This window comes from Pezoporus occidentalis, unplaced genomic scaffold (assembly GCF_034315485.1).
Source record: "Pezoporus occidentalis ecotype Australia unplaced genomic scaffold, CSIRO_AGI_Poc_V1 ctg272, whole genome shotgun sequence".
In the NCBI taxonomy this organism is placed as follows: Eukaryota; Metazoa; Chordata; class Aves; order Psittaciformes; family Psittacidae; genus Pezoporus; species Pezoporus occidentalis.
Window position 1 is genome coordinate 67,566 of NW_026914632.1, and position 27,582 is coordinate 95,147.

Below are 27,582 nucleotides of genomic sequence, written 5' to 3' on the forward strand. Positions count from 1 at the left end.
CACCTCCATGTCCTTCTTATGCTGAGGACACCAGAACTGTATGCAATATTTCATGTGGGGTCCAATGAAAGCAGAGTAGAGGGGCAGGATCACCTCCTTTAACCCTCTGGTCACGCCCCTTTTGATGCAGCCCAGGACATGGTTGGCTTTCTGGGCTGTGAGCACACACTGCCAGCTCATGTTCAGTTTCAGATAATTACCCCTATGATAAAGGTTCAACTGTGAGAACTTTTTCTGATTACATGTGCAGCAGTGCCAAACAACTGGAACAGCCCACAGATCACTTACAGCTGATAGTTCACCTCTGAGGATAAATCCTTTGAGAACACTGTATCATTTTAATATAAACACTAAACTTCATATTACACAACAGCACAGCAACCAAGCTTTGAAGATAAATCGTTTTAAGGAACACTGCATTTCTGACACCTAAAAAGAGGTGGCAATGCTTGCTTCTGGTAACCATTTTCAGAAAAAAAATGCAAAGCATCTGGGCCAGTATGAGCATGAAGAAGGGAAACAAAACACCAGGTCAGCACATCGTTATATTTTCTTACTTGGCTCTGCTCTTAATTCTAAATTAGTTTAACTTGTGGTTGTATAGGTGGAGCAGAGCCCCTGGAACACACTACAGCCTGTGCCCTTCCAAGGGCCTTCCCTTAATAGACTGTAAGAAACCTTTGCTTGCTGCATGAGCCGCTGACTTGTTCTTGAAACTCCCTGCAATGAAATGAAGGACCCAAAAGCATTTAATTGTTGAACACATAAAAGGAAGTATATTTAAAATAAAAAAAAAATTGGTCAGACTGTAGAGTCAATTACCATTTTTAAAGGAATTTACAGGGCTATTGTAGATGAATCTTGTGGAATAGTCAGTTTATCGCAATGCCTAAACTGGTTTCTTCATTGCACAGTATTTTCTTTTAAAATGTGTGCATTTTTAAACAATTACATACATATTAAAAATCAGCATTTCTTTGCTTAAACTTAATTAAAACGTTAATACTCTCAGACAACACGGATCTGAAATGGTGAAACCAGTAATTGCCCCCTCCCACCTTACAACAAATTAAATTGAGACAAAATTACAAACACATTTCACTACATGATTATTATTAATAAAAATCAGTTTTGTTTTTTTTTTTTCTTTTTTTTATAAAGTTGCCCAAAATGCAAGGGATGTGCATAGGTTTACAACTTAGTCAGAATAATATTTTACTTTATTCCCTTGGGTACGTGTTCCCATGAACGGAATGTACTTTGCTGTAGATTACAGGTTTTATCAACACAGATACACCAACGGCATGAACGCTTGCGACTGTCCACATGCATTAAGAGTCAAGACCCAATTTCAAATTCCTAAAAGTTTTACAGAGTTCTTCAAAGAGACAGTATCACATTATCTGGATGTTACACAAAAGTACTTAAAAATGCTATCCTAGGAAAAAAAAAGCGCGAGGAAAGGCCTTTAAAATTCAAGAATTTGTTTTGTAACCACTAGACTAATTACTTCAAATAAATAAAGGAAAGCAAAGTATTCCAATCGATAAAATCAGACTCTAAAAAGAATGTAGTGTTCCACCCCCAAGTTAAGGTAACAGAATCATTTTATTATTACTATTAAAATAGATTATAGAAAGCAGCATCTATTTTGTGCAGTTTTTAGGGGCCCTTGAAATAAAAAGCTATGATTTCCAAAAATATAACATTCCAAAGGACTGAATAATACATATATTTAAAGATACATTTTATTAAAGTTTAGGAGAAATGATTAAAAAAAAGATACTGTCTCTTTAAATTAGTGTTTGATTTTTTTTTTTTCCCCTCCTCCTATCTATTCGGACATGACAATAATTATATTTTAGGTCACACTACATCTAGGTAGTCTCTAGGGGCCAAGACCTGTTGACACAAGGTCAATAACGAAGAGGTTTTCCATGTATGAGGTGGTTCCCAGTAATGACAGATTTTTTTCAATTCTCTCATGACTGGTCTAGTAGACCCAGGAAACTGGGACCCACTGTGAGGCTGTACACACAAGCTCGATGGCTTCCTCCAGGTGCCTGATAGTTTCATCAATTTCATTGTTGATAATTGTTAGGTCAAAGTAGTGTGCATATGTTCTCTGTAAGATTTCAGACTCCTTCTGCAGGCGCTGAAGAGATTCATCCTGTTTGGTGTTAAGAAAAGAAAAGGGGAGAGAGAAGTTGGATCCTTTTGTACGCTTCTAAACAGGCTTTCTAACTGTTAGTTACAGAGAAGGAAACAGGCAAAAAAGCCTCAGGGAGGTCTAGGTGGTTTAGATCTCCCACCTCAATCTATGGAAACTGCACAGGAGAAATGGCACAATTTCTCTCTTGAAGCTGACACTCAAACAGCACTCAGATATTAATATTGAGACAAAACACGAGTCTAGTGTTAACAAAGGAAGGTAGAGGATGGAAGCTTAGAAAAGCAGCACAGACATGAGCAACAGAGACCATATATGAATAAAATGTATGAAGTGCACAAGTATGAGCACAAATTTGGCCTATGTCCAGGTAAGAACATGAGAAACAGGGGAGGCATATTGTCAGGTATCAGCTCTTCCTGATTTTGGTAAAGTTTTCTGTTCAGCATCAGTCTTCTGGGCCTACTTCCTTTAATAATAATTTTCTGAAAAGGAAGTTTTCAACCCATGTTACTTTGTGGTTCCTATTTCAGAGCATGCCATTCCCAGCATCTCCTAGTGTGAGATCATGAGGAACAAACCACATTGCCCATGCTCAAGAAGGGCAGGTACAGCAGACTGGTGCTCTCTATGGCTCGGTGTCAATGTCCTTACAGAAACAAGTGCATCCTGCTTTATGGGTGCGCTGCTGGACTCCATGCAGCCAGCAATACTACAGTGATGGGCTTTGTTAGCAAGGTCTGCCTTTCTGAGAGATTAGGGTTGCAAACCGCTTCTTTCTAATGCTCTGCAGCAATTATAAGTTTGAATTCTCTTCCTACAAATTCCCTTAGAAATGAAAAACAAACCCCAGAAGAAAAAAAAAATAATTTGCTGCTTTCATGAACCTTGAAATAGCCACAGGAAAGTGATCAAGTCCGTTCTGCCCCATAGGTTTGGGGTGGGTATGAGAAAACAATTATATATGAACAGTATAAACTCCTGCTGCTCTGTAGTATCTATAGGGTCATTCTACTTGATCAGTGAATTGGGATACACTTCATTATAAGGGAGTTTTAGGCTGCAGGAAGTATGGACACAGTGCCTATAGCTGTTATCACAGGAAATTATTCTGGGAACAGACTTTAATCCATCTAATAGATTCCCCTCCTTCCCTTTTTTCTGTTTTAGCTTCCAAGTATTTGTAATTATAGTGACAAGTAGCTGTGGAACAGTGGCTTTCAGGTCCTCTAAAGGGAATAACCTGCATTGAGACAGTTCTCCTTCCCTATAGCAATGAAACCAGCCACTTCTGGAGAAGTTCTGTACTAAAGTTACAGTTCTGCTTCTCTCCAGAAGCTGTAGCCTCAAATGGGGGGAGGGAGGATATGTCTCTTTCACATAATAATCACTATAAATTTCATTCCAGGTTAGACAAATACTCCTCACATGCACTCTGTACAAGGGATGCTCCTTATATGGACCATTACGCATTGCCAGAGATTCCTGAACTTCTATAGAAAATACTAGTGCATGGAAATATAATTTCTTCTATTAAGAAATTGGACAATGTGGATCAATACTAATATTAAATATTTTTGTGGAGTGTTTCATATGGCTTAGTGTCATTGAGCCAAAAACCTAGTTAGGTACACTGCCAACTTCTCATGGATCCCAAAAGAGACATCAGTTTATATCAGCAGAGGATCTAAACTTTTCTGCTTAAATTAACCTACAAAGAAAATTAAACCATACTTGTCAAGCAGAATATTTCCAGTGCTTTAAATACATCTAGCTAAGATTTATTTTTTGCTTAAAGCCAGTCTTAAAATCATATTGCACCTATAAAAGAGTTTCAGTCTCATGTAAAAGGCTAACAGTACCTGAAAAGTCCCCATGAAACCTCAGAACTGTTAAGCCCTATGTAGCTTTTTAAAATGCTATTCAGATTTCCTGTGTCATCTTTACATGCGAGTATGAGAATGAACTTTTCGCAGTAAAGCATCTATCTTACTGTGACTGACAATAAAAATCTTAAAAATTTATAGTGATCTCACTTTAAAAATCCTTAACTGGTATATAAAGAAGACTGAATACTGATTTTGAGCTTGTACATATAGATGTCACAAAACTGTTTCAAAAATTAATTGATTTTTAATATTTTTCTGTCTTAGATTCTCCTATATCTAACTTTACTGTATTTTGGAATATCTAAATTTCCTAGTCAGTTGGAAATGTAAAACATTACTTCTTTCATAAACTTTTAGGGGCAGTAGGAAGTTTGAGAAAGGCCACTGCAGCAGTTCTCAAATAGGTTCGAACTTTCTGAAGTTTTTCAAAAAGAGATTACAGTTCTTGATTTTTGTTCTATTCTGTGACCAAATTTCATCTGTGTTTGTGTTTTGTGAGTATCTAGTTGTACATTCAAAACCACATCAGACTTTGCTGTTTCCTCTGTGTAAGTCTTAAATGCAGTTAACACTTCCTCAAAATTTTTGCTGTAGTAAGATCCTCTCAATTTCTTTAAAATTTCTGAATTAAATTTTGAATAGTGAACACCTCAGATTATTCTCCAAGAAGAATATTCACCATCACTTGTGCTCTCAATAGTGTCAAGAAAGGTATAAACTGAAATGTTCAGCCAGCTGCAGACAAATGAGTGGCCACAACTTCATTAATTCCACATTTGGGAGCAGAACATCTCTGTCTTTTCTTCTTTCCTCAGCTCTCATGTAACAGGCTAATCTTCTCTCCTCCACCGTAGGTGGGACAGAAAGAAGTGAAACATGGCTTTTACCCATGAAATCTCTCCTCTGTACATAATGGCCACCAGTAGTACCTTTAGTAACTGAGGGCTGGGTTTCCTTTTTTTTTTTTTTTTTTTTTTGCCTTTAAAGTACATAGGCCAGTAGCTACCACTTGTGACAGTCAAAGCACAGCCTAACAAATTACTAATATTCCCTTCTAAGGCTGTGAATAATGTATAAACACACCATCAAGCCTTTGCCAATTTTGCTTCAACAGAAAGAAGTTCTCCTCAATTTAAACAGCTGGTGGACTGCACAGTTCTTGAGAAAAAATACTTTTATTCTTTGGAGGTAGGAAGGGAGAATGCATAGCTAAATTTCAGAAGAATTTGGCTCAATAAAGATTTACACATAGCTCAATAAAGATTTAGATCAAAAAAGTGGAGCCTGTCAACTCCTATTTGTTGCTGCCTGGGCGCTGTGAGGTAGAAAACAGCTGGAGAAAAGAGGAACTACTCCATTGTTTCCTGATACCCTCTCTCCTCTCTGTTTTAGCACATAAATAATCTGATTTAAGCTTTCTTTGTGATTAGACAGGTGGTTACACTCTGGGAGATTTCCTATATGGTTTTTATTGGTTTTGTGCTTTGAGGAATTGCTTATAGTGCACTGCTGTATTCTGTTAGAAAGCATAGTACTTTGTCTCCTACCTCTTGCTGTGTGGTCCTTGATTATTGAGATACTTTGTGTGGTCTGTGACAGGCTAAAGTGTCTCAAGAGAGATACTTTTAAGATCAGGCCTCTGCACTGATTTTACCACAAAGTTCAGATCTACGGCTGTAAGAGCAGAAATTTTATGCTGTAGTTTCTGTTTCACTAGTAGATGATTTTACTGCAGGTATCTGAAGTCATCATTACATTATTTTTTTATTCCAATGGCGAAAGTAACATTAAATGGGAACAAGCATATCTACATTCTAGAACTACTGAAATAACCACGACTACCTTGTCCGCCCCTAGCTGGTACTTACAGGCAATTTTCTGCACCATTTTGGCAGCTATGTACAATTAGTAGGAGTGCGGGAAAATGAAAAGAAAAGCAAAGATGAAATTTAAGAAAACATAAGGGGAGAAAAAGGATAGTCATTTACAGAAATGTTCTCAAAAAGCATAAGTAAAACAAACACAGCAGGATAAGAGGATAAACAGAAAGGGATACTAATTATGCAGATGAACCTCTTCAAAAAGGAAGCATGAATGGGAAATATGGAACACACTTTCCACCTTTGTTTGCTGCCTTGCAGGCTGCTCACACAGACACAGTTTGCGTATCTCCTTCATGCAGGCCAGTAAACCTTGGAAAATAGGATCCTGTATGTGGGTAAGGTCTGTTGCTATTATGATTTCCTGCCCCTCCCTTTCCTTAATTGATCCATAAATTAGCATGCTTTATAAGCATGGCCTCAGTTCAGCAATTCATGTGCCTGAGTGAAACCCTGTTTGAAGAGACTTTAGTCACAAAAGCTTAAAATAAAGACACAGTCTTACAGCATGAATGCAAATATTTAGAACATAATACTTCTTTGGCATGAAGAAGTAGTTCCCCACCACTACTATAAAAGGTACATTTCTGTCCTCTTCCCAGCTTACCACAGAAAACATTTTCTGCCTCATATGAACTGCCCAAATTATCTCTGTATTATATCCTACAGCTGGAAGATTAAAGTTAAGTACTACTGGCAGATGAGTGAGGGCAAGTAATACTATGTGGGAGCTGAGACACAGGAATGGAGGCAACAAACCCAGGCAATCAGATAATTCCGCAGGGTACCTGGCTGCCTGAGCACTGCTATAAGCACAATGCTTGCCAGACACATCCTAAGAACAGTTATTTTTCTTAAGAACAGTTATTTTTTTTAACTGCTGCCATGCCATTTGCTTGCACAAAGGCAAAGTTAGTGTAGAATACAAAATTTTAGTATTTTCTCAAGATTGTACTAATTTACAGCATACATCAACATCTGCAGCTGGACAAACTGTCACTTCACCAGCATTGCAGATTGTGATGTCTTGAGATATCTTCATCTATACGCTCATGACATTTACCAGTTAGGGTATGGGTCCATAAAACACAATGAATGCTTTTTTTTGGCATTGGTGCTTGTCAGAGCCTTTGTGAGATGCTTCAAAACTGACAAAAATCAAATTTAGAGCTAAAGTAGCTCACTAAAGGATCTGGTATGTGCCATGGCCCGTGAACAGTGGCAGTATGTGTTGCAGAAAGAAGTTGGAGAGAATCGGCCCCTTCAGCAACAGTGAACTAGTAGAATGCCTTAGCTGCCAGTAAAATTGCAGCTTGAGGCCAATGTTTTTCACTCTCCACTTACTATTTTAATAATCATTCAGGGTATTGGCATTTAATGTTTGTCTTGTTCCTTATTTTCCTGCAAGCCTCTGCAGTAATGTTGCAGTTTCATACTTATAATTACTTTTCTATAGAAACAGGGATTCTGAGTTTATTTTTGCATGATCAAGGAGACATGTAGGAGACTTGGAACAGATCCATGGTCAAATCCAATTGATTAAATACCTTAATATCATGGTTTAAAAAAGGCTGAGCAGATAAAGCATTCATATAAATACTGTTTGCCCTGTTGTGAGTTCTAAATCCAGAATTTCTTGATAACATCTTTGATATCAGTAGTAATCTGCAGAGTGGATACTCTATAAAAACAATGTAGGAAATTTAGGCTGTGGATCTCCATGAATACTTGACATTGTTCTAGAAGCAATTAACCCTTTAGTCAAAGCTTCCAATTCTTAGAGAACAGTCTCTGAAACTAATAAGCCTATTTCTCACACCTATGTTTGCTGTATAGAAAAAATACTAAAGATAAAGGTGGGATGTCAGCACAGTCATGCACATCCATTTCTTCAGTTCAGACCAGCTGTGATTTAGTGCTAGCATTGCAAGTCAGAACTGAGTAATTTGTGCTAATAATTTGTGAAGGATTTGGAAGCAGGTCTCTGGGCTAGGGAATGAAATAAGAGAATATGTATTTTTATAATACATTGTATGGATCCTTTAACTTGAAGTTTGAATTTCAAATGAGAAAAATCTGTTACTAAACAATATCTCATTAACTTAATAATGCTGCCATACAACTTTCTGCCTCTCAATTTACAGACAAGGAAACAATTAAAGAGGCTTATCTGCATATTTGAATCTCATCCTTAATTCTGTCTCTGATAAGACTGCAATATGCCATACCTCATTAATGCCTGGGGTAATCGTAGGTGCAGCGATAAAAACAACAAAAGGAGCAAACTCTGCAGTTCTCAGGACCTTCAATGCCTGGATGAAAAAAAAAAATCAGATACTTTAGAAGAATCCCCCAACAATTAATGTGAAACAAGTTTAGTCGCACAAGCAAAAGATATAAAATCATGATTTACCAACACTGGTATTTGTTTTTAACTGAAGAAGAATCAAGACCTTCATAATGCAGACACTTAGCTTATTGCATTATTTTACATTTTTGGTGGTTGAACTGTGTATTTATCCTTAATTTAGGTGAGTTTTCAAGCCAATAAAAGTTTTAGCGTTTTCAGAGAGGCTCCTCCCATACAGTCTCAAAGATTAAGAATTCTGTTTGCATTTAAACTGAATGATTAACAGGTAAAAAAATTTAGTCATGCCATAAATGGGGAAAAGAGCCAACCGTATTTTAGAATAAATACTGATTAGAATATAATTTTTCTATTATTTTTTCTCAGTTTTTCTACCAACTCTTCCTCATTATTCTTCTCTGAAACAAATAAAAATATGATGTGAGTGAAGTTTTTAAAAAGTGAGCATATCACTAATGCAGTAAATGCAGCACCAATGCCCTGAACCAAATCTATACAAAAGAAAAGAATTATCATTAGAAGTTGACTCGGTCATAATTTACTGAGTGACACTCAGAGCTGCCACATGTAAAACTTTGGTACAGACCCAAGCTAGACTGAAGTGCAGGAAAGGAAATAAACATACGTCTGCTGAACAAAAATGGATGGACGAGATAAAGTAAGGCTAAAGGCCAGTCTTTTGCTCCTTCTACTTCCTGTATTTTCCAAAGTTTGTTTTCTTTTTAAAACAAGCAAACAGACAATCCACAATCCATCCTTTTCCCAAGCTAAAGAGGTTTTCCTCTCTGCAGCTTGAAACTGACCTATGGATATTATCTATGCCAACATCCTCAAAACGGAGAGATAAATCCCATATATGAAAGCCAAGAAAACTCACATAACTAAGAGTACCTAAGGGAAAAAAGGCAAGTGGTGCAAGATAACTAGGAATAAGTCCACAGACAGGCTGGTCTTAATGAGCTAAGATGGATGCATAAGGAAACTAGTTAAGAAAGAGGTTTCCTATACACATCGTAGAGGAAGTGTACCAAAGGTGGCTGTTACTAAGAAAGATTAAAATGGCTTCTGAGAATTGTGATGTTTTTGACTAATGAAAGTTGAAAAGGTTTATCAATAATTTGCTTTTATTAGCTGCTCCATTTCAAGTAAGTATAAATGCTGCTCTCCCTGAGAACCGTTAAAACATGGGATTTCATTTTTCAGAACAGCACCACACCAGTGTATTATGTGAACAGTCCTAAATAATTTAGTCAGGTATCTTATTTCTGTTATGAAATTCTTAAAGAATTTGAAGTTACTGAATCCATTCACAAAAAATAAAGAAGGCAGCAAATTTAAACAGCTAACACTGATAACAATTTTAATTTGTCTTTCCTCCCATTTCTTTCAGTATTGTAGAATAACATTAACATCATGTTTGTCCATATTCATGTTGTTCCACTTAACAAAACATACAAACACATCCCTGTGAATTGAAAGTCATGACTACATGGATGTAACAAAGGAAACGTATCAGCGTTTTCCACCGAAGATTTTATATGGGGAATGAACAATCTCTTAGTGTTTCTTTGGAGCCTGATTTTCCTTCCTGCCTTCTTCTGAAAAGTCTAATACCGAAACACAGAAAGGAGTTTATGAAGTAACAACACTGATCTGGTCCTTGTGCAAACAGGATTAATATCGGTGATCGGCCACAAATGTTTCTGACCATGCTCAATAGTGATACGGAGCCAAGAGTCAGTCAGGAGCAAGATTACCATCTATAACAGCATCAAAGAGAAATTTTTGAAGTATCTAAAACATTACTCCTAGCAGGCAATGACAATCACTTCTTTAGATACGTTTCACTGGACATGAGGCTAACATAGTAAAAAGTTACATGCTAAGTAGATTTTCAAGCTACAGTGTTTGCATACCAAGCTAAAGTATTAACTTGTTTCTGCTGTTTTCCTTCTAACCAGACGATTACCAGAATTCTACTTCGCAAATTCATACCTTGGTGGTCCAGGGATTTTTGTTTCATATTACTGTATACATTACTTATCTACTGTGCAATCAATAAAAATAAATGTATCTCAATAAAATAAGGTTGATTTGTGATGAGTCTCATTTTCATATACCTCTCATCACTTACCTGAGGTTCTACGTCAAGTATTGCAATTAGTCCCTGCTCATGGATCTTTCGTATTGTTTCCAGTTTTGTCCCATACATTGCATCCTCATGGCTGCCATATTCCAAATATTCATTGTTTGATATATCCTGCATCATTTGGTCATGTGATACAAAGTAGTAATTTTTCCCGTTTTCTTCATCTTTCTTTGGAGGTCGGGTTGTATCTGAAAATACAAAATATTTTTAGTACAAAAGCAATATTAGGCTTGTATATGGCATTTCGTTTTTTTTATCAATATTTATTTGCTGAATGATGACCTGTCAAATCACACATAGAACCATGAAACATGAGCTTGAGGTAGGCAGAATGACAGAGGCTGGGAAAAGCAGGAGAATAAGGGATGTGGAAAAGGCAAAAATGAAAAGGTAACAGAGAAGGTCATAAATAACCTTTACCTGGTCAAGACTATCAGATCCTATCAGCTGCTTTCAACAGCAAAAAAGGCCAAATCCCACAGTTTTTACAGTTTCTAATCAATTCAATTAACATCTCCATTTTACCCCAGGGGCCAGTACTGGGCCCGAGCCTGTTCAACATCTCCATTAAAGATGTGGATGATGGGACATAGTGCACCCTCAGCAAGGATGCCAGTGATAGACACAAAACTGGGAGGAGTGGCTGATACACCAGAGAGTGCTGCTGCCATCCAGAGTGACCTTGACAGGCTGGAGAAACAGGTTGACAGGAACCTCCTGAAATTCAACAAGGGGAAGTGCTAAGTGTCCTGCCACTGGGAGGAACAACCCCATGCATTGGTACATGCTGGGGGCTGACCAGTTGGAAAGCGGCTATCCAGAAAAGGCCCTGAGGGGGGTCCTGGTAGACACTCATTTGAACATGAGCCAACAGTGTGCTCTCGTGGCAAAGAAGGGCTAAAGGTATCCTGGACTGCATTAGACAAAGTATTGGCAGGACGTGGAAGAAGGCAATTCTTTCCCTCTACTCAGCACTGGTAAGGCCACATCTGGGGTGCTGTGTCCAGCTCTGGGCTTCTCAGTACAAGAAACACATGGACTTACTGGAGAGAGTCCATTGAAGGGCTGTTATGGAAATGGAGAATCGCTTCTATCAGGAAAGGCTGAGAAAACCAGGACTGTTCAGCATGGAGAAGAGAAGGCTCAGGATGGTTATCATCAGTGAGTATAAATATCCAAAGTGAAAGTGTAAAGAAGGTGGAGGCAGTCTCTTTTCAGTGGTGCTCAGTGACAGGACAAGAGGCAATGGGCACACAGTAAAATATGTGAGCCTTCACCTGAATGTAAGGAAATACTTTTACATGCTGAGGGTGACTGAGCACTGGCACAGGTTGCCCAGAGAGGTGATGGAGTCTCCATCCTCAGAGATATTCAAAAGCCACCTTGAGATGGTCCTGGGCAGCCAGCTCCAGGTGGCCCTGCTTGAGCAGAGAGAGGGGTTGGACCAGATGATTTCCAGAGGTAGGGATCTCAACCATTCTGTGCTTCTGTGGGCCATCTGCTTCTCTTTCCCACACAGGCACGCTGATATCCCCTTGCTTCTCTTTCTTCTAGTATTCCCTCACAAACTGATTTTCTCTCATATTTTTCCACTATCATATTTATGTCAGTGACAAATTTCAAACACCACATCTCTTACCAATCTAATCCCATATCTTCCAAAACCCCTATCATAATTTCAAACAAGGTATCAAAAAATTGAGCTCATCTTCTGTTTTGAATTATACCTATTATTGTACTGAGGATTAATCAGCATATTTCAAAGATGAAAAGTTCTATAGATGTATTATAGATCATAGTTATTATTTTAAGGAATTCAAGAACAATGGATTATATAAACCATATAATGTCACTATATTACTCGCTGCTGCCCTAGGTCTACTGAACTTACATACTCTTGTAGTTCCCCCACATCCTTTTCTTTTGTAAAAAAAGTCTGTATTTTCTTTTTTTCTTTTACTTAAATTTTTGTGAGGTTTTCTTCTTCAGTGTGAAAGTATAAGCCTAAAAAGTGGGTGAGGGCCTAATTACTTCTGGTCCAGAGAGATGAAAGCTACTTAGCAATAATGTACTTTTGAATATATTGCTTCTGCAGACCTATGTGGTAAGAGATGTATGGCCTAATAATCCTTTTAATTAAATACTATTGTATGTGACATGATTTTTATTATCAGGTTTTCAGTAGGTACGTATTTTCTTCATAAAGCACTCCCCAAAACTCCATACCCAACTTAAGGCCTACCTCAAAATATACCTACTCCTACCACAGTTCTGTAAAAGAATGCAGAAAATGCAGTAAAATCCATCCCTGCGAGTTGTAGAGAATAAACTCAATTACCTAGAGTCCAATCAAAGACAGATCAGGTTCCCATAATACTTAAAGGGTATGTGATATGTTTTATATGACCTATTTATACCACTAACAACAAACTAATTTGGTCTCTCAACACTAGAATAAAGTGCTATTTCAAATGCCTTAAATGCCTGAAGTCTGAAATATACATATAGGAACTACTAGATATAACAGAGGAATTAAAGGAGGCCATTGCTCTTCTGGAGTGGGTCTGGAGGTGAGGTGATGTCTAAATCAAGCATCTAAACATCATCCTGATGCTTAAGCACCTGAATTTCACGCTGATTTGCAGTCTAGGCTTTTTAGCCTTATATAATCAGTGAAACAATTCCAGTGCTACCACAGAGTGAGCAGGAACCTAGTGTAGGCGATCTAAGGCATGGTCATCACAGTTTAGGCGAGTCTGTTTTAATAGGCATTTGAAGGTGAAGTCACTAGTTCAGCTTCTACCTCCTCACAGCAATACAGTTAGTACTTGAGAGAGACTGGGTGAAAAGTGTACTGTAAAGCATTTATTACTCTTTGTTTTAGTTCTTTGAAATTGAAAGCATATTTGCTGGGTTACTATTCCCTTCCCCCCATATAATCTTGTCTGTATTGACAAGATTGTATATATATATATATAATATACATATAGGTATAATTTTATCGAATACTCCCGGCACTGCACTTTTAAAGTGTCTAATCTAGGATTTTAGTGTCAGATATAAACACTAGTGTGACAAACAGTGCAGTTTAGCATTGCTGCTGGGGTGATCCAAAGGCTCATGCTTTCGAAAGGGCTACTAGGTCTTTCTGTTTTCCATCTGCTGGCACTGGTCTTTGTGTAACTCCTTAGCAAGCAAGCCAGGGGAACTAGAATCAGCAGCCAACTAATCCTTTTCCTTTTCCAAATAGGTATGCAGATAAATTCTTAAAAATAATATTTTTTAGCAACAACAAAATCCCATAGGTAGCAAACCACGCACGTGCCATTTTAGAGTAAAGCACTAACAAGGTATAAAGAAAATAAATTAATGCACAGCAGTCATCAGTGTCACTTCTGAGGCATGTATGGTGTTTCTGAAGTCAGTCTGAAACACAGCAGACAGATTAAGCTGCTGGAACACTCTTGTTTCAGAATGCCTAGTTTGAGGAAAAAGAGTACATCTCCAAGAGATTATGTAGTAGGATATGCAATTCCTGGATTGTATTGATAGAGTCTGTCATGAAAGAAAAATACCCAGTGTTCTTCATAACAACCCACTTGTAAAGTTAATTCAGTTTTCTTTTTCTTATTATCATCTCTGGAAACTTGAAGTTATTTTAGTGTAATACCAGTCCTCAAGGCTAGGCTGTGAAAAGTAATGTAAAACATCCAGACAAGGTACACATTAAAGGTTTCCTCGAAATCCAGTTTATAATTCTTCTCATGGGAACTATCCACAGTTTTAAATGTCAAGGCTGTTCCACTCTTACCTGAACTGTAAATATAAAATTAGCACCCAAAAAAAAATGATGTTTTAACCTTCATTCTAAATTAACAAATCTTTGGGTTAGAGAAAGGTGAGCTTAACAAGAAGGTTTGTGAATATTAAGAAACATGCGTAGTGCTACTTACTACACTTCCCTCTGAAAAAAATAAAAGAAGAAATATACCCAGTTGTATCATAGTTCGCACCTTTAAGATAGGATTCGTCTCAGCAGAACTGAACACATGTAGCAGTACAATAGGTGTGTTGTCAAGGATGATACAAAGAATTCTGCAGTACACACTGAATGTTGCTACTTACGAGGAATGGGGTAAGCAAATCTGTCCGGGTGTTTTGTGATGAGTGTGTTTTTTATGTGTCTTCTTCCAACGCCATGTGCACCTGATCCACAACACAAAAACGAATGATAATTTTTCCACCAGAAAAGATTCAAAACTATGCTATTGTGTTCAGAATAATAACTCAAAATTACCTAGTAAGACTAGCGTTTTCCTTTTGAATGCTGGCAGTTTTACTACTTCTTCATATGTGACGAGATCTAATTGATCAAACACTAAAACACAAAAGAAACCCCCACAGGGATAAGAATAAAAGGCATATTAAGGGTAATAATTAATTGTAGTACAAATTATAATTTTAGCAAGTTTTAGATTTATAATACAAAGTGACGTATTATGGAAAATAAAAGCATTTCTTTATGCAATTTTAATGAAATTGTTCATTAAAAAAACTGTTAAAAAGCAATAAAAAAGGTACTGAAATGCTCAGGAAAGTTCGCATGTCCTTTCATGCAATATTCAGCAGACCACAAAAATTAGCTAAAATGGCATGCCATTCATGTTTGCATTCCTAAGAAATTGCAGTACTAAAGAAAAATCAGTAGACAGTGACCAACATGAATACAATATGAGAACATCTATTTACACTAAAGATAGGAATATTTTCATAATCATGGTTTAACAAGATTTATGAGAAATGTCTAGGGAAGAGTGTTAATACTTTGACGCATAGAGAAGAGTCTTAATACTTTGTGGTATTTATTCTTCAAAACTACCACCATATTAATTGTAATTAGAGTTCTCTTTAAACACATGTGCTAGTTAAATGGACATGCTTTTAAAACTTGTGACAGAATGAAGAATTCTAATGAAAAGTGATGGCATTATATAAAAGGACCTCCACCATATTTAGGGAAAAATTGTAAAAGTACAATTTCAGAATTTCAACTGCAGTTGAAATTGGATGAATTCCATCATGCCCATCAGCCTGTTGTCAATTGCCAAGGTATACAAGGATTGACAGATCAAATTTTGTTCATTAAAACCAGCTTTTTCCTCCTGTGCCCAGTAATACATCATCTTTGGTAATTCTTGCAGAATTCTAATGAAAACAGAAGCCAGGAGGCTGTCAAATACATTTATAAAAATTACAGCAATCAGCAATTGTGAGCAGAATAATGAACGAGTTTTCAGTTCTGTATTTATGCATGCTATAAAAAGAACAGAGGAAAGACTGCATCTAAAGTATGAGATCTCTGAGTGTTTCCAAGTCCTAAGCTGGTGTATTAACCTCAACTATATCCCAACCATCTTTTAGGATAAGTCTGGATAGATCCCTCCCCCCCTTTCCAAAAGCCTGTAGGAAAGTAGAGGCGGAAGCTTTAGTTTGCTTGCTCCAGAAGTCTCCAGCCACCAAGATCAGCATTAAGACTGTGGAGTGTACCAGAAGGCACAGGCTTTTTGTACAAAAGTCCCAGTTAAAGCAGCAAGGGATTTAATTTAATGCATTTCTTTTTATAGGGCAGATTTTTCAATTCACTGGCAATATTTTTTACTGAAGAGAAAAAGTGTAACTACTTCAATTTGGTCAAACTGCAGATCAAGCCAATTGGCATACTCAGCTTTAAGACCTTGAAAAGATACAGATAAGAAAATTTCCTAATCCATTTGAAGCATTTTGAATTTCATCCTAAAGAATCTCTTTCAACCTTTCCCCAAATACTAAAAGCAAGAATTTAGTCATATTTTTCTTCCATTCCACACACATGGAATCATTACTACAGTCCTTTTTGCAACTTCACAGTATTTAAACTAATTAATAATTCCTTTAATATTAGAAAGGGCTAAAGATCTGCAACATGCTAAACAGTTTTACCATTCTAACCAGCTAGGCCTGCAAGTATCTTTTCCCATTAAAGAAAATAAATAATAAAAAAAAATTGTGAATGCTCCATCCCTGGCGGTGTTCAAGGCCAGGTTGGACAGAGCCTTGGGTGAGATCGTTTAGTGTGAGTTGTCCCTGCCCATGGCAGCGGGGTTGGAACTAGATGATGTTAAGGTCCTTTCCAACCCTAGCTGTTCTATGATTCGAAGAAAATCAATCCTTTATTTTTTTTCTTGAACAAAAACACAGCATGTTAGATAAACCCAACAAGAACAAACAACAGAAATGATACATATTAATGCCTTCATCACACACTAGCAGCATGGAGAAGATGTGTCTCAGTCAACAGGGATTTCACTAATGATTGTAGGGTTTTCAAATGCAAAAGAAAAATGATTAATTTTTTAATACACAAGATAAGGAATACAGGGCACATTTAAACACTGAAATTTAATGCTTCTGTGTTACTAGCTAATAAAGAAAAGGAGATCTTGAAAGGAAACAGTAAGAAGCAAATAAAGAGGCATTGTCACTTGACAGGTTACTTACATGCACAGAGGCCATTGGGAGTAAGACAGCATGAAAAATGTACAGGGGTCATTGAGATATGGCTTGTAATATATTAGTAAAATAAAAAGTATATGCACAAAATAAACTTTACCATGCAATAGTCTAAACACAAGGCAAATAAATCACATTAAGAAATGATAAACATATTTTATAAAAGCTTGGCAATTTTCTACATTATGCATAATATGAAGCAAAGTTCCAGTATATTCTAAAGACTGTTCTTTCATGAAGTCCTGCAATAACACTTAAGTAAAATAAATTAAAAAATACAGCTAGATATCACTGCAGTATATCTCTAGAGCATTTACAAAAATGCCAGTGAGACTAATAATGAAAAATAGTTATTTTTTTCCTGTGGGCTTTGGTTTAAAACTGACTTTACAATGATAAGATGCATGATTGTGAAACTGTCTCTTGAAAGACACAATAATATCAAGTATGGAGGAAAGAAAAACAGGATATTTTTCTTGTAAAGGAGAATATATTTGCATTTAATTGTAAAAAGTTAAGTGAAATATTTTCCTCTACTTCACAAACTGTGCTTGATTTGCAGAATAATTTAATTTCTAGTTCCAGTAATATCCCAATATATCACAGCAAAATCTTCACCCTCAAATCATTAGCTAGCCACACAAATCTTAGATGACTATGGAGTATTGTACTTGATAATTTCTCAGTACCCCAGTTCAGTCTCATCCCTAAGACAAAAATAACATGGAAGTCCAAATAGATTACACACTGCTAAATGATTTATTGAATTTTATGCTAAGATGTAAGGGAAATAAATTCTACTTTATTGTAAGAGCAACATTTTGACATCTTGATTAGACTTCTCAGAGCTAAATTAATCATACTTATTTTGGATCTAACAGAAGAGAAAATCATGCTTTTATTCTGAGACAGATGCGCTGATGGCTTGCAAAAGCCAGTGTTTTATACCCTACATTTGGCATCATTCCCTGCAATATTACTGGAATCACCTTTAGTACCTCAAGGACAGGCAGTTCAATGAACATTTCTAAAAGAAATCATGATTGTAATCAGTGCTTTCATTAACCTTTTGACTTCTGACGGGGAAAGTGTCAGATGGTATTCGGAAAAGAACAGGGTTTTTTTATTGTCATTATAATTTTTAATACTTATGTGTCAGGCATTGGAACAGGCTGCCCAGGGAAGTGGTGGAATCACTGTCCCTGGAAGTGTTCAAAACCAGTGTAGATGAGGCCCTTAGTGACATGGTTTAGCGATCAACTTGGCAGCACTGGAATAACGGTTGGACTTGGTTTTTTTTGGACTAGTTGATTCTATGATTCTGTGTTTCTAATTTTTGGCAAACACTGTGCTCTGATGTAAAGTGGCTAACAGCACTGATGGTGGCAAGCACTAAGGCAAGCAAATTGTGTGACTCAAAGTGCTGTCAACCTTCTCCAAAATGCACTCCCTACATCAAGACATGGAAGTCTAGATTTACTTCCTTTCAGGGCTAGCCCCAGCTGGCAGCTGAGCACCACAGAGCACACAGGGGTTTAACTGATACAGTCTTTGAGCTAGTTTTGCTCCTGAAGTAGTGTAGTGCCTGCTCCTTCTCTGGCCATCCTCTTTCCTTCACTTATTCCTTTGTGGCATGCTGTGCTTAGTCATGCTGACATTATTAACTATATACCTGCACTGTGAACTATATTAAGAAATGTATCTGCCTTAAAGAAAAAGAATCAATGTTTTTTTTTGCCAAGTGGTTCTTCAGTTAATCCAGTTAACAGCACGGTCACACAAAGTTATATTGCCACAACTGAAGGGAGCAGCAGTGCTGTGGGAGTGTATGCTGGAAGCAACTGATAATACTTAAAAACCACTACTGTCAAAGACTTCAGGTCATAAAATCCAATTTAATCCCAACACTTTTTGTTAAGGTCATAATTAATAAAACATGGTTTAGTGCTACTGCAGTGGGTGGAAATATTAAAACAAATAGCATGTTAAACCAGCAAAAGGAAGTAAACAAGTTAAAGCTTCCAATCTGTACTTATAAAGGTTTTCAGGGTAACAAGTAATTTTATATTTAACTGTGAACACCTTAAATGTGATGGTGAATTAAGGACTATAAATGACAATTATTGTTCTTTGACTTTCTAAGAATTTATTTTTAAATTAAATTTAAGGAAACATAAATTCTGTAGCATTGATACACAGTGAGCTCTGACTGCACAGGTAAGAAGAAAGGTGAAAATAGAGATTTATATTATTTAATTGGTGCATATATAGCCTGTATTAGGATATATTATGATGCATTTATGTTGTTGCTTGCCTCTCACTGATTAACCTGTATGTATAAATAGCAAAGAAGAAGCAGCATAATAATGTAATAATTAGAATTTTACTTATAAATTCCTAAGTACCTCAATTAGGTTTATGTAACAGTGTCACCTGAACAATTAGTGGCAAGGTTTAGATTGTGAAAAATATAACCTGCTAAAGATACTCGTGTCTTTTTTTTCATACCTGCATTGTGCTTTGCCAAATATTTGTCTTTGTACTGCTTTTTTTTCTTTCCAAACCAAGTACAGCTGGCTTGCTGCTCCTGTTTGGTCTTCTCCATGGCAATACAAGCAACTCGCCTGGCATATGAAGGAGAAATTTTTTTTGGTTGTAATTATTGAGTTCTAAAAAGCCACACAGAATGAGTTAGAAAAGTAAGACTTTTAATAGCACAAGAGTACAGCAAAACCTTTCAAACCCTTTTATTTTTTAATGACTTAAACCCACTTTGATATAAGGAAAATCTTCTTAAGGACAGATAATTAAAGATCACAGATCAAGTGAGCATGGGAGGAAGGGTAGCTACTAAACTGTAGACACTTTGCAGCAGATTAGACTGGAAGTGCATCAGGTCTGGAAAGGCCACTATGGTCAAAATTAACTACAGAGCAAGTTGCATTGTGGAACTGTTTTAAGGTCGATCTTTAGGATGAAGTATTGCAGGTGTTCCTGTTGCAATGTGTACCAGGGTTCCCCTTGTGTCAGGGCTTGCAAGGGAGGTCTTCAGATGGAATGTATAGTCTACCTCTGTTTCTGTTCTAATAAAATCTCTTCTGATCAGTCCAGGTCACACAGGTGCTGTTAAACCCTTACAGCACTCCAATTCTTTTATGTAGCAAATCTTCGTGAAATATTTTGGGCTATGTTCTGCATATTGATACACTTTCTTGAGTTACGACTGTGACTTTCATGGCCCAGTACTTGTTGCAGAGTTTGTGCTGATATATTTCAAATATTTACTAACCAGCTTCTGCAAGAGGTTGTTCAAAGGCTCTGCATTGCTTTTTTGGTACTCAGTGCCATTGCTGCACATTGAATCTGTCATTCAGGAATCTTTACACTGTGATTTCTTTCTACTTTTTATCTTTCACAGGAAAAATGGAAAGGAGAGAAACCGCAAAACTCCCACAATGACCTTTGTGCTTGCTAACACCTTGTTCTTGCAGCACTTACGTGTAAGCAGTACCAATGAAAACACTATTTAAAACCTAAAAGAGAAATTAATTTGACCCTGTTACATTAAAAATTTGTATGTGGCCTTCAATCCTAGTTTCCTGTAGTATATCAGAAAGCACAATGTTTACTAACACAGGTGCTTATTTTTCTAATGTAACCACACATCTGATACTGCACGTAACCCTTACAGCTATGCATGTACAAGAAAGAAAGAAAATCAATGCCACACAAACTGAAGCAATTATACACTCTTTTTTCCCTGAAAAAAAAATATATATACAAAACCAAGCTATGCAACAATGAAAAGCATGAAAGACAGAAATAAAAACAAAGCCAAATTATTTTTTATAGAAAACTTAAAGTCATACCATTCTTGAAGCTCAGGAGAAGGAATAAGACCTGCAGTACCATTTTTCGAGTTTTCAAGTTTACCCTGCCACCAGTTATGATCATCTTTGCTAATGATTTGGATAATATCCCCAACTCGGAATCTGATGCCAGCTTCTTTGCAAGGAATGAGGTCATCCTTTGCTGGATCATATTCAAATTGTGCTCTTACATATATCTAAAAAAAAGGAATTTATAAAAGACACTGCGATATTATTACAGGCACAGTATTAAGTGTAACAGGTGAAAATTTGTTCTGTGCATGTAGCTACATATACTGTTTGCAACAAGCAAAGGAAGAAACAATGGCAAAAGCATGAGTGACTGAGTGATAGCTGAAAATAAAACACCCCCCCCCAGCAAACAATGGAGACCTATGTTATTTTGAAAACAGTCTTCTACATACTGCAAAACCTGACAGCAAAAATGAACACATGTAATAAACTGATAAGAGTCCTTCAAATCAATATTGACTATCACGAAATGTTACAGACTATAAGCCAGAACCTTACAGCTGAACTGTGCTATACTTTCCAACTGAAGTCCCATGATTTAAAAATTTGTCTGACAGGAAATTTTACTGGAGAATATAAAGGATTTAGGCTACAGTACTGATCTTTAGAATTTAGACTGGAAAATCAGTACTTTTTCCAAGACTTAACAGGAGGTCCTCTGTTGCACCTACCACATACAGTTACTTGGGAGGAACCTGGGAATTGTCTGCATGGGTTTTTCAGTAAAAGTCTACTCACATATAAATGAAAACTAATAATTTGAGTAAGTTATTATCTAAGGAACATTAACAGAAGGAATTCAGATTCTGTCTTGACAATTTAAAATAGTATACCAATCCTTGCTTTGTATGTTAGTGAGGTCTCAACTCTAGAAAATAAAAATTGAAGTGATCTCTAGTTCTGGTTGCTAATTAAAGCCCTGATGCATCCAAGGATCTTAAAATTGGAATTAAATGTCGTGGGTAATTTCTACTGTGTATGAACTTCAAACATCATCCTATAGCATCTCAAACTGCCATGTTTATTCTACTGCCGATTTTCTTACTAAAAACTGATGAGATTAAAAAAAAATTACATTGCAAAGTCATCTCTTTCATTTAAACTGCAACTAACACTTTTAAATTTTGCTCAAATTCTGCTTCAGAAAGAGCTGTAACTATGCAGTGTTAGCACTATTCATGGCACTGAAAAAAGTGAATTTTTATAGTAGTCCAACCTGCAACCCAATCTATGAATAAATTAACACGTAATATACTAAATCTGACCCTTGTTCTGCTGTGCATTGAGTGTGTGAGTTCAAACAAGCAACCCAACTTCTTTTAGTTACCTGAAAAATAGGATCTTTTGAAACCAATTACTTTTATGCAGTAATTGGTTTTCTATTGAGTAATCAGTAATGAACCAATCTCTTATTTCCCCTCAGCCTTATCTAATACAGTTCTAGAAATGCAAGCAGTATTTTTACCATCTAGAAACTTCCTTGCTTTTCAAGTCCCTGCTCCAGTTTGAGCCATTACCCACCATATATTGGCAGTTCATGGAATGTAACAAGAGTTTTGTACAAATAGCAATATATCTGTTATCCAAGCCCCTACAGTCTTCAAGGATTACAAGCTACCAGAGTAATATGCTGGTTCAGTGGGAAAAGACTCTTGAAAAGAAATAGGTAACTGTAAATGGTGTAAGTACAAGGAACACCATTATTTTGATGTTGCCTTGAACAAAGTCTCTTCTTCTGGAAAAAAGTCCTTATGAGAGACAAATGAAAACCTAATAGCTTGGAAGGCTTTTCAGCTGCAAATCTCAGAAGACAACAAAAAGTTGAAAAAAACATATAGCTATAAGCTTTAAAAATGGGAAATGAAGCAAAAGCAATCCATTCTTGTAATAGATATTCCAGCCAATTTAACCAGATGGTAGCATAAAAAGATTTTCAAAGACAACAGATCATGGAGTTAATCAACTATTTTGAATGGAATTGCAAGAGTTATTAATAAAACCCTTGCTAGATAAAGAGGCTGAGTCTACGGTTCAAGATTCAGAAGCAGATTCTGGAAGGGCCATATATAAATGGAGAAGTTACTGAAGATGAAATGCAAATCACTTAATAGTACATGTTGATTTGGAGGCTGCAGTAAAAAAAATAAAAAATTATTAAAATTGTAAAAAGAATCATAGGAAATCCTCTGAAGAGCCCTTAAGGGCTTTCCCGGAATTCTCTGGAGAGGGAAGATCTTTCTTTGGTCCATGATGACATCTGCTACCAACAGGTCAAGTTAAGGGAGGTTATTGAATCTAGGCCTTAGGACTGAAAATTTAAGAGGCTCTCTTCAGACTTACTGACCATTAATAGAAACTGACCTTAATGTTTTCCTTTGAAGAGCTTTTTTAATGACTAGTTATAGAACAACTTAAGCTTTAGAATCTTTGTCAGTACAATGTTTTAAAGTATTAGACATTTGTCCTACTTGTCTCCATTTTAGCCAAAATATAAAGTTGAGCTTTCCTCTAAGATTAAAATCTGCACAGGTCACTGCACAACAGTAAGTCTATTAACGCATTCTGAACTAAAACAACATCTCTAGTTAAATGTAGATTGATTTTGTAACTTTCACATATATGGACACACACACACAAAAAGCTATTTTGAATTAGCTACAAACAAATGAGTTAAAAAGAAAAATGAAAATGAAAAAACAAAAAACCAAAACCCAAATATTCCAGGCTTAAATGTTTTAGTCCAGCACATACAGAAAAAAAAAAGACAAGCAGGGATGTTCACTAGAAGCTAAGTTTATATAAATTCCCATGGAGAGTATCTATTCACCTGTCGTCCTTTTGGTTGTGTTGTCGATGGCAAGTCCTGCAGAATAAAGTCAACCCAGGAGAATAAATTTTCATTTTACTTTTTAAGGGTATACAACACCATTTGTTAGTGATTCATACTACAGCACAGTAAATGGTAAGTCAGACAAAAGTATAAAGCGTTGACCAATGTTTAGAAATATTTTTTTCCTCAAAGAAAAATCAAACCCAGGCTGTTTAGCAGCAAGCTGAAGAAAGCAGGTAAAAAGTTTAAGCAGATAGAGAATGTGCTTTTTAATAAATAATTCAGCATCTTCAACACAAAAGCACCAGCAAGTGAAAGAGGCTCTTTACGTGAATGCCTTTTCCACTTAATACTTAGTCTTGCTTTTAAAAGAGAAGGATGACTATTATAAATAGTAAAAAATTATTAAAAATATATAATTTAAGTAACTGTGCTGAGGAACAAGGTTATAACTCCTAATCATGTTACAAATGAAATTCACAACAATTTCTTAAATTTTTCTATTTCAATTCTCTTTTATTGTATTAATTAAGTGCTTTACCTTGTCGCAAATAATTTCTAATAGTCAAAAGAGTAGTTACTCGGTTGGGTTTTTTTTTTTTTTTTTTTTTAGCTAGTCCCATGAACTTATAATATTGACAGCACTGATACTGAAGAAACTTGCGTGTATCATTACTACATTGGTCCAAACGATGACAAATGATGAAACAGGACAAATTTTAACATAAATATACTTTAGAAAAACAGCAGATCAACAGCACCTTGCTACCTGAATACATATGGAACGGAAGTACTTTGTGTTAAAGATGTGATGATAACAGCTTGGTTTGTAGTGCAGTTTAAAGCCACTTCCTTTTGCTTTTCATATCCAGGCAAGGCTCATATTTCACAAAGTATGTGCACGTACCACAACAGCAGAGGGCACACCAATTCGTTAACTCAGATAGCGGAAACCAGTACACATTCCAGATGTCTCTCAAAACACAAAACTTAAAAGCTTCTAAAATATCTTGAAATACCAACTGCACAGTTACTCCTTCTTCAAACACTGCTTCCAAGTTCAGGATGGAAACAAAACTTCCACTTTAAACCCTTGCTCAGTTTTGAGGAAAATGCTAACAATGATTTAAGGATGACTGAGTATCACATTACAGTTATTAACATTTAATTCACTGTATGGCTTTTAATGAGAAGAGCATGTTGGAAAAAAAACCCTTAAAAAACAGAAAATGGGGAATTACATATATAATAACCCTGGTTCTACCATCAGGACAAAATATTCCACTGACCACACAATAAGTATCACAGTAATGGCAGATGAGCACCAACAAAACTTTCACACTTTCTCTGTGTGGAACTGGAAATCTTACCGAAACAGAATTGTTAGTGCTGCTATGACCATTAGCTGGGGACTGTCTGGATGTAGAGGGGGAATCTCTCTGAAATAAGACACAAGGTTCATTAACAACACAACACTATCACAGGAACACAGATATATTTAAAAGAACAGTTACATCCACAGCCTTATAACCATTTGCTTAGCTACTTTATCTGTGAAAGTTTCCCCACTACAAACTCCGTAAGTCTGACAAGTTTTTTCATAGTTTAAGATTCATCTTTGACATCTTGGTTTATCCTAGATGTTGCCTTAGCTTTTTAATTACTGAGTATCTGGGACCTCTTAGATCTCATTGGCTGACAATGCTAAAGGCCATTGGTCATACAGGTGTCTTTGTCAGAGGTAATTACCATAATCACCTGAAAGTTATATGCTGAGCAACACATTGAATAGAATGAGGCACATGTTCCATTGTAAAGATGCTTCTAAAATTTCTTTCAGCTGTGTGGTGGTGGTCAGTGTTGATCACTCTGTGACTTCTACTCTGTAAAATGCATCTCTCTCCAGCGCCTCAAAGACACTGAAGCTAACACCTGAGAAGGAAGCCGGATACTATCTTCTCTCTCGTACATTTTCAGCGCACTGAGGGCTTTTTCCTCCAACATTCTTACAGGCTTAAATGTGTTAAACCTTGCCAAAATATATCACTTTTAAAAAAAGCCACCTCTTACGACTCAAGACTCCAGTGTGGAGTCTTTCTTTCCACAGAAAGTTCCATATGCAGTTGTCTAGATACTTGCTTTGATTTTCACACAGCTGAGGACATATCTGACAATATTATGGCTCTAAAATCATTGTGGTTCAAAGTATGTAGGTCTGTATACTTCTGCTACAGGCATAAGAACAAAATGCTCATTTGCCCCCCACAGCTATTTGCAACGTACAATGACAGACTGGGGGAAATCAGCTCTAATTCTCTCTACAAAATCACTCCAGCATAAAAGGTTTAAAAGGTTCAAATGAGACCAAATAAATAAGTTATTCATTACTGGGGAAAAAAAAAAAATAGGCAAAGAAAAGCCTAAAGGAACCATTATTCCGAATATTTTTTTGGCTACAGGATTATCAGCATCACCTTTGGCAGATAGCAGCTAGGAGATACTTTTTTCAAAAAGAGCAGTGGCTTCCTTCATTTATAAGGAGAGTTTTTGCTCGCTATGCAATTCTGTCTCTGCCATTTTCTCACTTTCAAGAGGTGAAAAATTAATTTTATCTTTTTTTCCTTTTCTTTTTAACCTCGTTTGTTATGATCTGCTAGTCAGTGACAGTTTAGCAAGGGAATGCTTTGGAAAGTGATGCAAGCACCCAAGTAATCTGGAGAAAAACAAGTTTAAAGTAATGTAGAGAACGCCACTATTTCTGGACTCTTGAAGGCTTCTCCCTTTGAAGGAAATTTTCTCGGTTTGAGAATGTTTTGATTTGTATTCCTCCAGCAATTCTCAACAGAATACAGGATATTACTCAAAGCAACTGTTCATCATAACATACTGAGGAAAACGCACATTTTAAGTGCTATTGGTGATTTCAGTGCTAACTGTAAGAAATTAATCTATCAAGCTAGTCAAGAGGCATATGTACAATTTTTAAATAATTAGGCAGTTCAGCCTTGATTTCAAAGGCATTAAGATTCTTAATTTCCTAAATATCAGACTCAAAAGTTAACAGAAAAACTGCATTGTGCACAATCTAATTAAACAAATCAATCAGTAGGGAGATTCCTGTAGAATGCTAGGACTGCTTAGGACAGGACTGGAAAACTTCAGTTGTGGTTGTGAGTTTGTTCCTCCACTATATCAGAAAAAGCCTTGGTTTTCCTGCCGAGAAGAGCAGAGAAACACTTGGAGGACAGAACAATTCTGAGTACTGTAGAAGTGTTATTGTATTTCTGCAATAACTTGACTAGAGAGAGACTTTTCAAAATTCTGAAAATACATTTCCATTTCAGACTTGCCGGAGGAACCTGCCTGGCAGTATTTTTAATACAAGTGTAAAAAAGTTTTAAGACTACGAAAGTCTTATAATCTGAGCACTAATGGAAACATTGCAAGACTAAAGGAAAAAATCCATGGTGGTTATCACCAGACATTTAAAACATCATATATATGTAAAGGCATTTCTTCTTAATGAAACAGCTTAAGTGTTTCACAAAAATGACCTGAAATTATTTTTGGTTTTGTAAAAATTAAAAAAAAAAAAAAAGGCAATTCCCTTACCATTCTCACATACCTGACACTATAAAAGGTTACTCGGAGTGTTTTGTCAGTACAAAGTGAAAATGCAAATGTAGCTGAAGCAAAATGCTTACTCAGTTGGATAAAACTGAAACAGCAAATCCAGTCATCAGCCATAAGAAGACTATGTTGCAATAATTACTTAAGTTCATATTTATATAACCCTAATTTCCTGGGTATCTGAAGCAGAAAACATCCTGGTCACTGTGTTATCT

General features: G+C 36.4%; 1 protein-coding gene across 15 annotated transcripts in view; it reads right to left on the minus strand.

The window, feature by feature from the left end:
* Positions 1-748: 748 nt before the first annotated feature.
* CASK (calcium/calmodulin dependent serine protein kinase) overlaps positions 749-27,582 on the minus strand; it is a 200,331-nt gene continuing 173,497 nt past the window's right edge. For 7 of the 15 annotated variants that reach the window (XM_062624819.1, XM_062624823.1, XM_062624821.1 and 4 more), the window contains 9 exons: positions 25,108-25,176; positions 23,735-23,770; positions 20,875-21,071; positions 19,514-19,629; positions 14,754-14,834; positions 14,582-14,662; positions 10,442-10,644; positions 8,168-8,251; positions 749-2,170 (listed from right to left, as the gene is read on the minus strand). In XM_062624819.1, coding sequence (XP_062480803.1) covers positions 1,994-2,170; positions 8,168-8,251; positions 10,442-10,644; positions 14,582-14,662; positions 14,754-14,834; positions 19,514-19,629; positions 20,875-21,071; positions 23,735-23,770; positions 25,108-25,176 — 1,044 coding nt within the window. In that variant the 3' untranslated portion in view covers positions 749-1,993. The remainder of the gene's footprint in view (positions 2,171-8,167; positions 8,252-10,441; positions 10,645-14,581; positions 14,663-14,753; positions 14,835-19,513; positions 19,630-20,874; positions 21,072-23,734; positions 23,771-25,107; positions 25,177-27,582) is intronic. The other 8 variants (XM_062624827.1, XM_062624825.1, XM_062624820.1 and 5 more) reach the window with 7 other exon arrangements.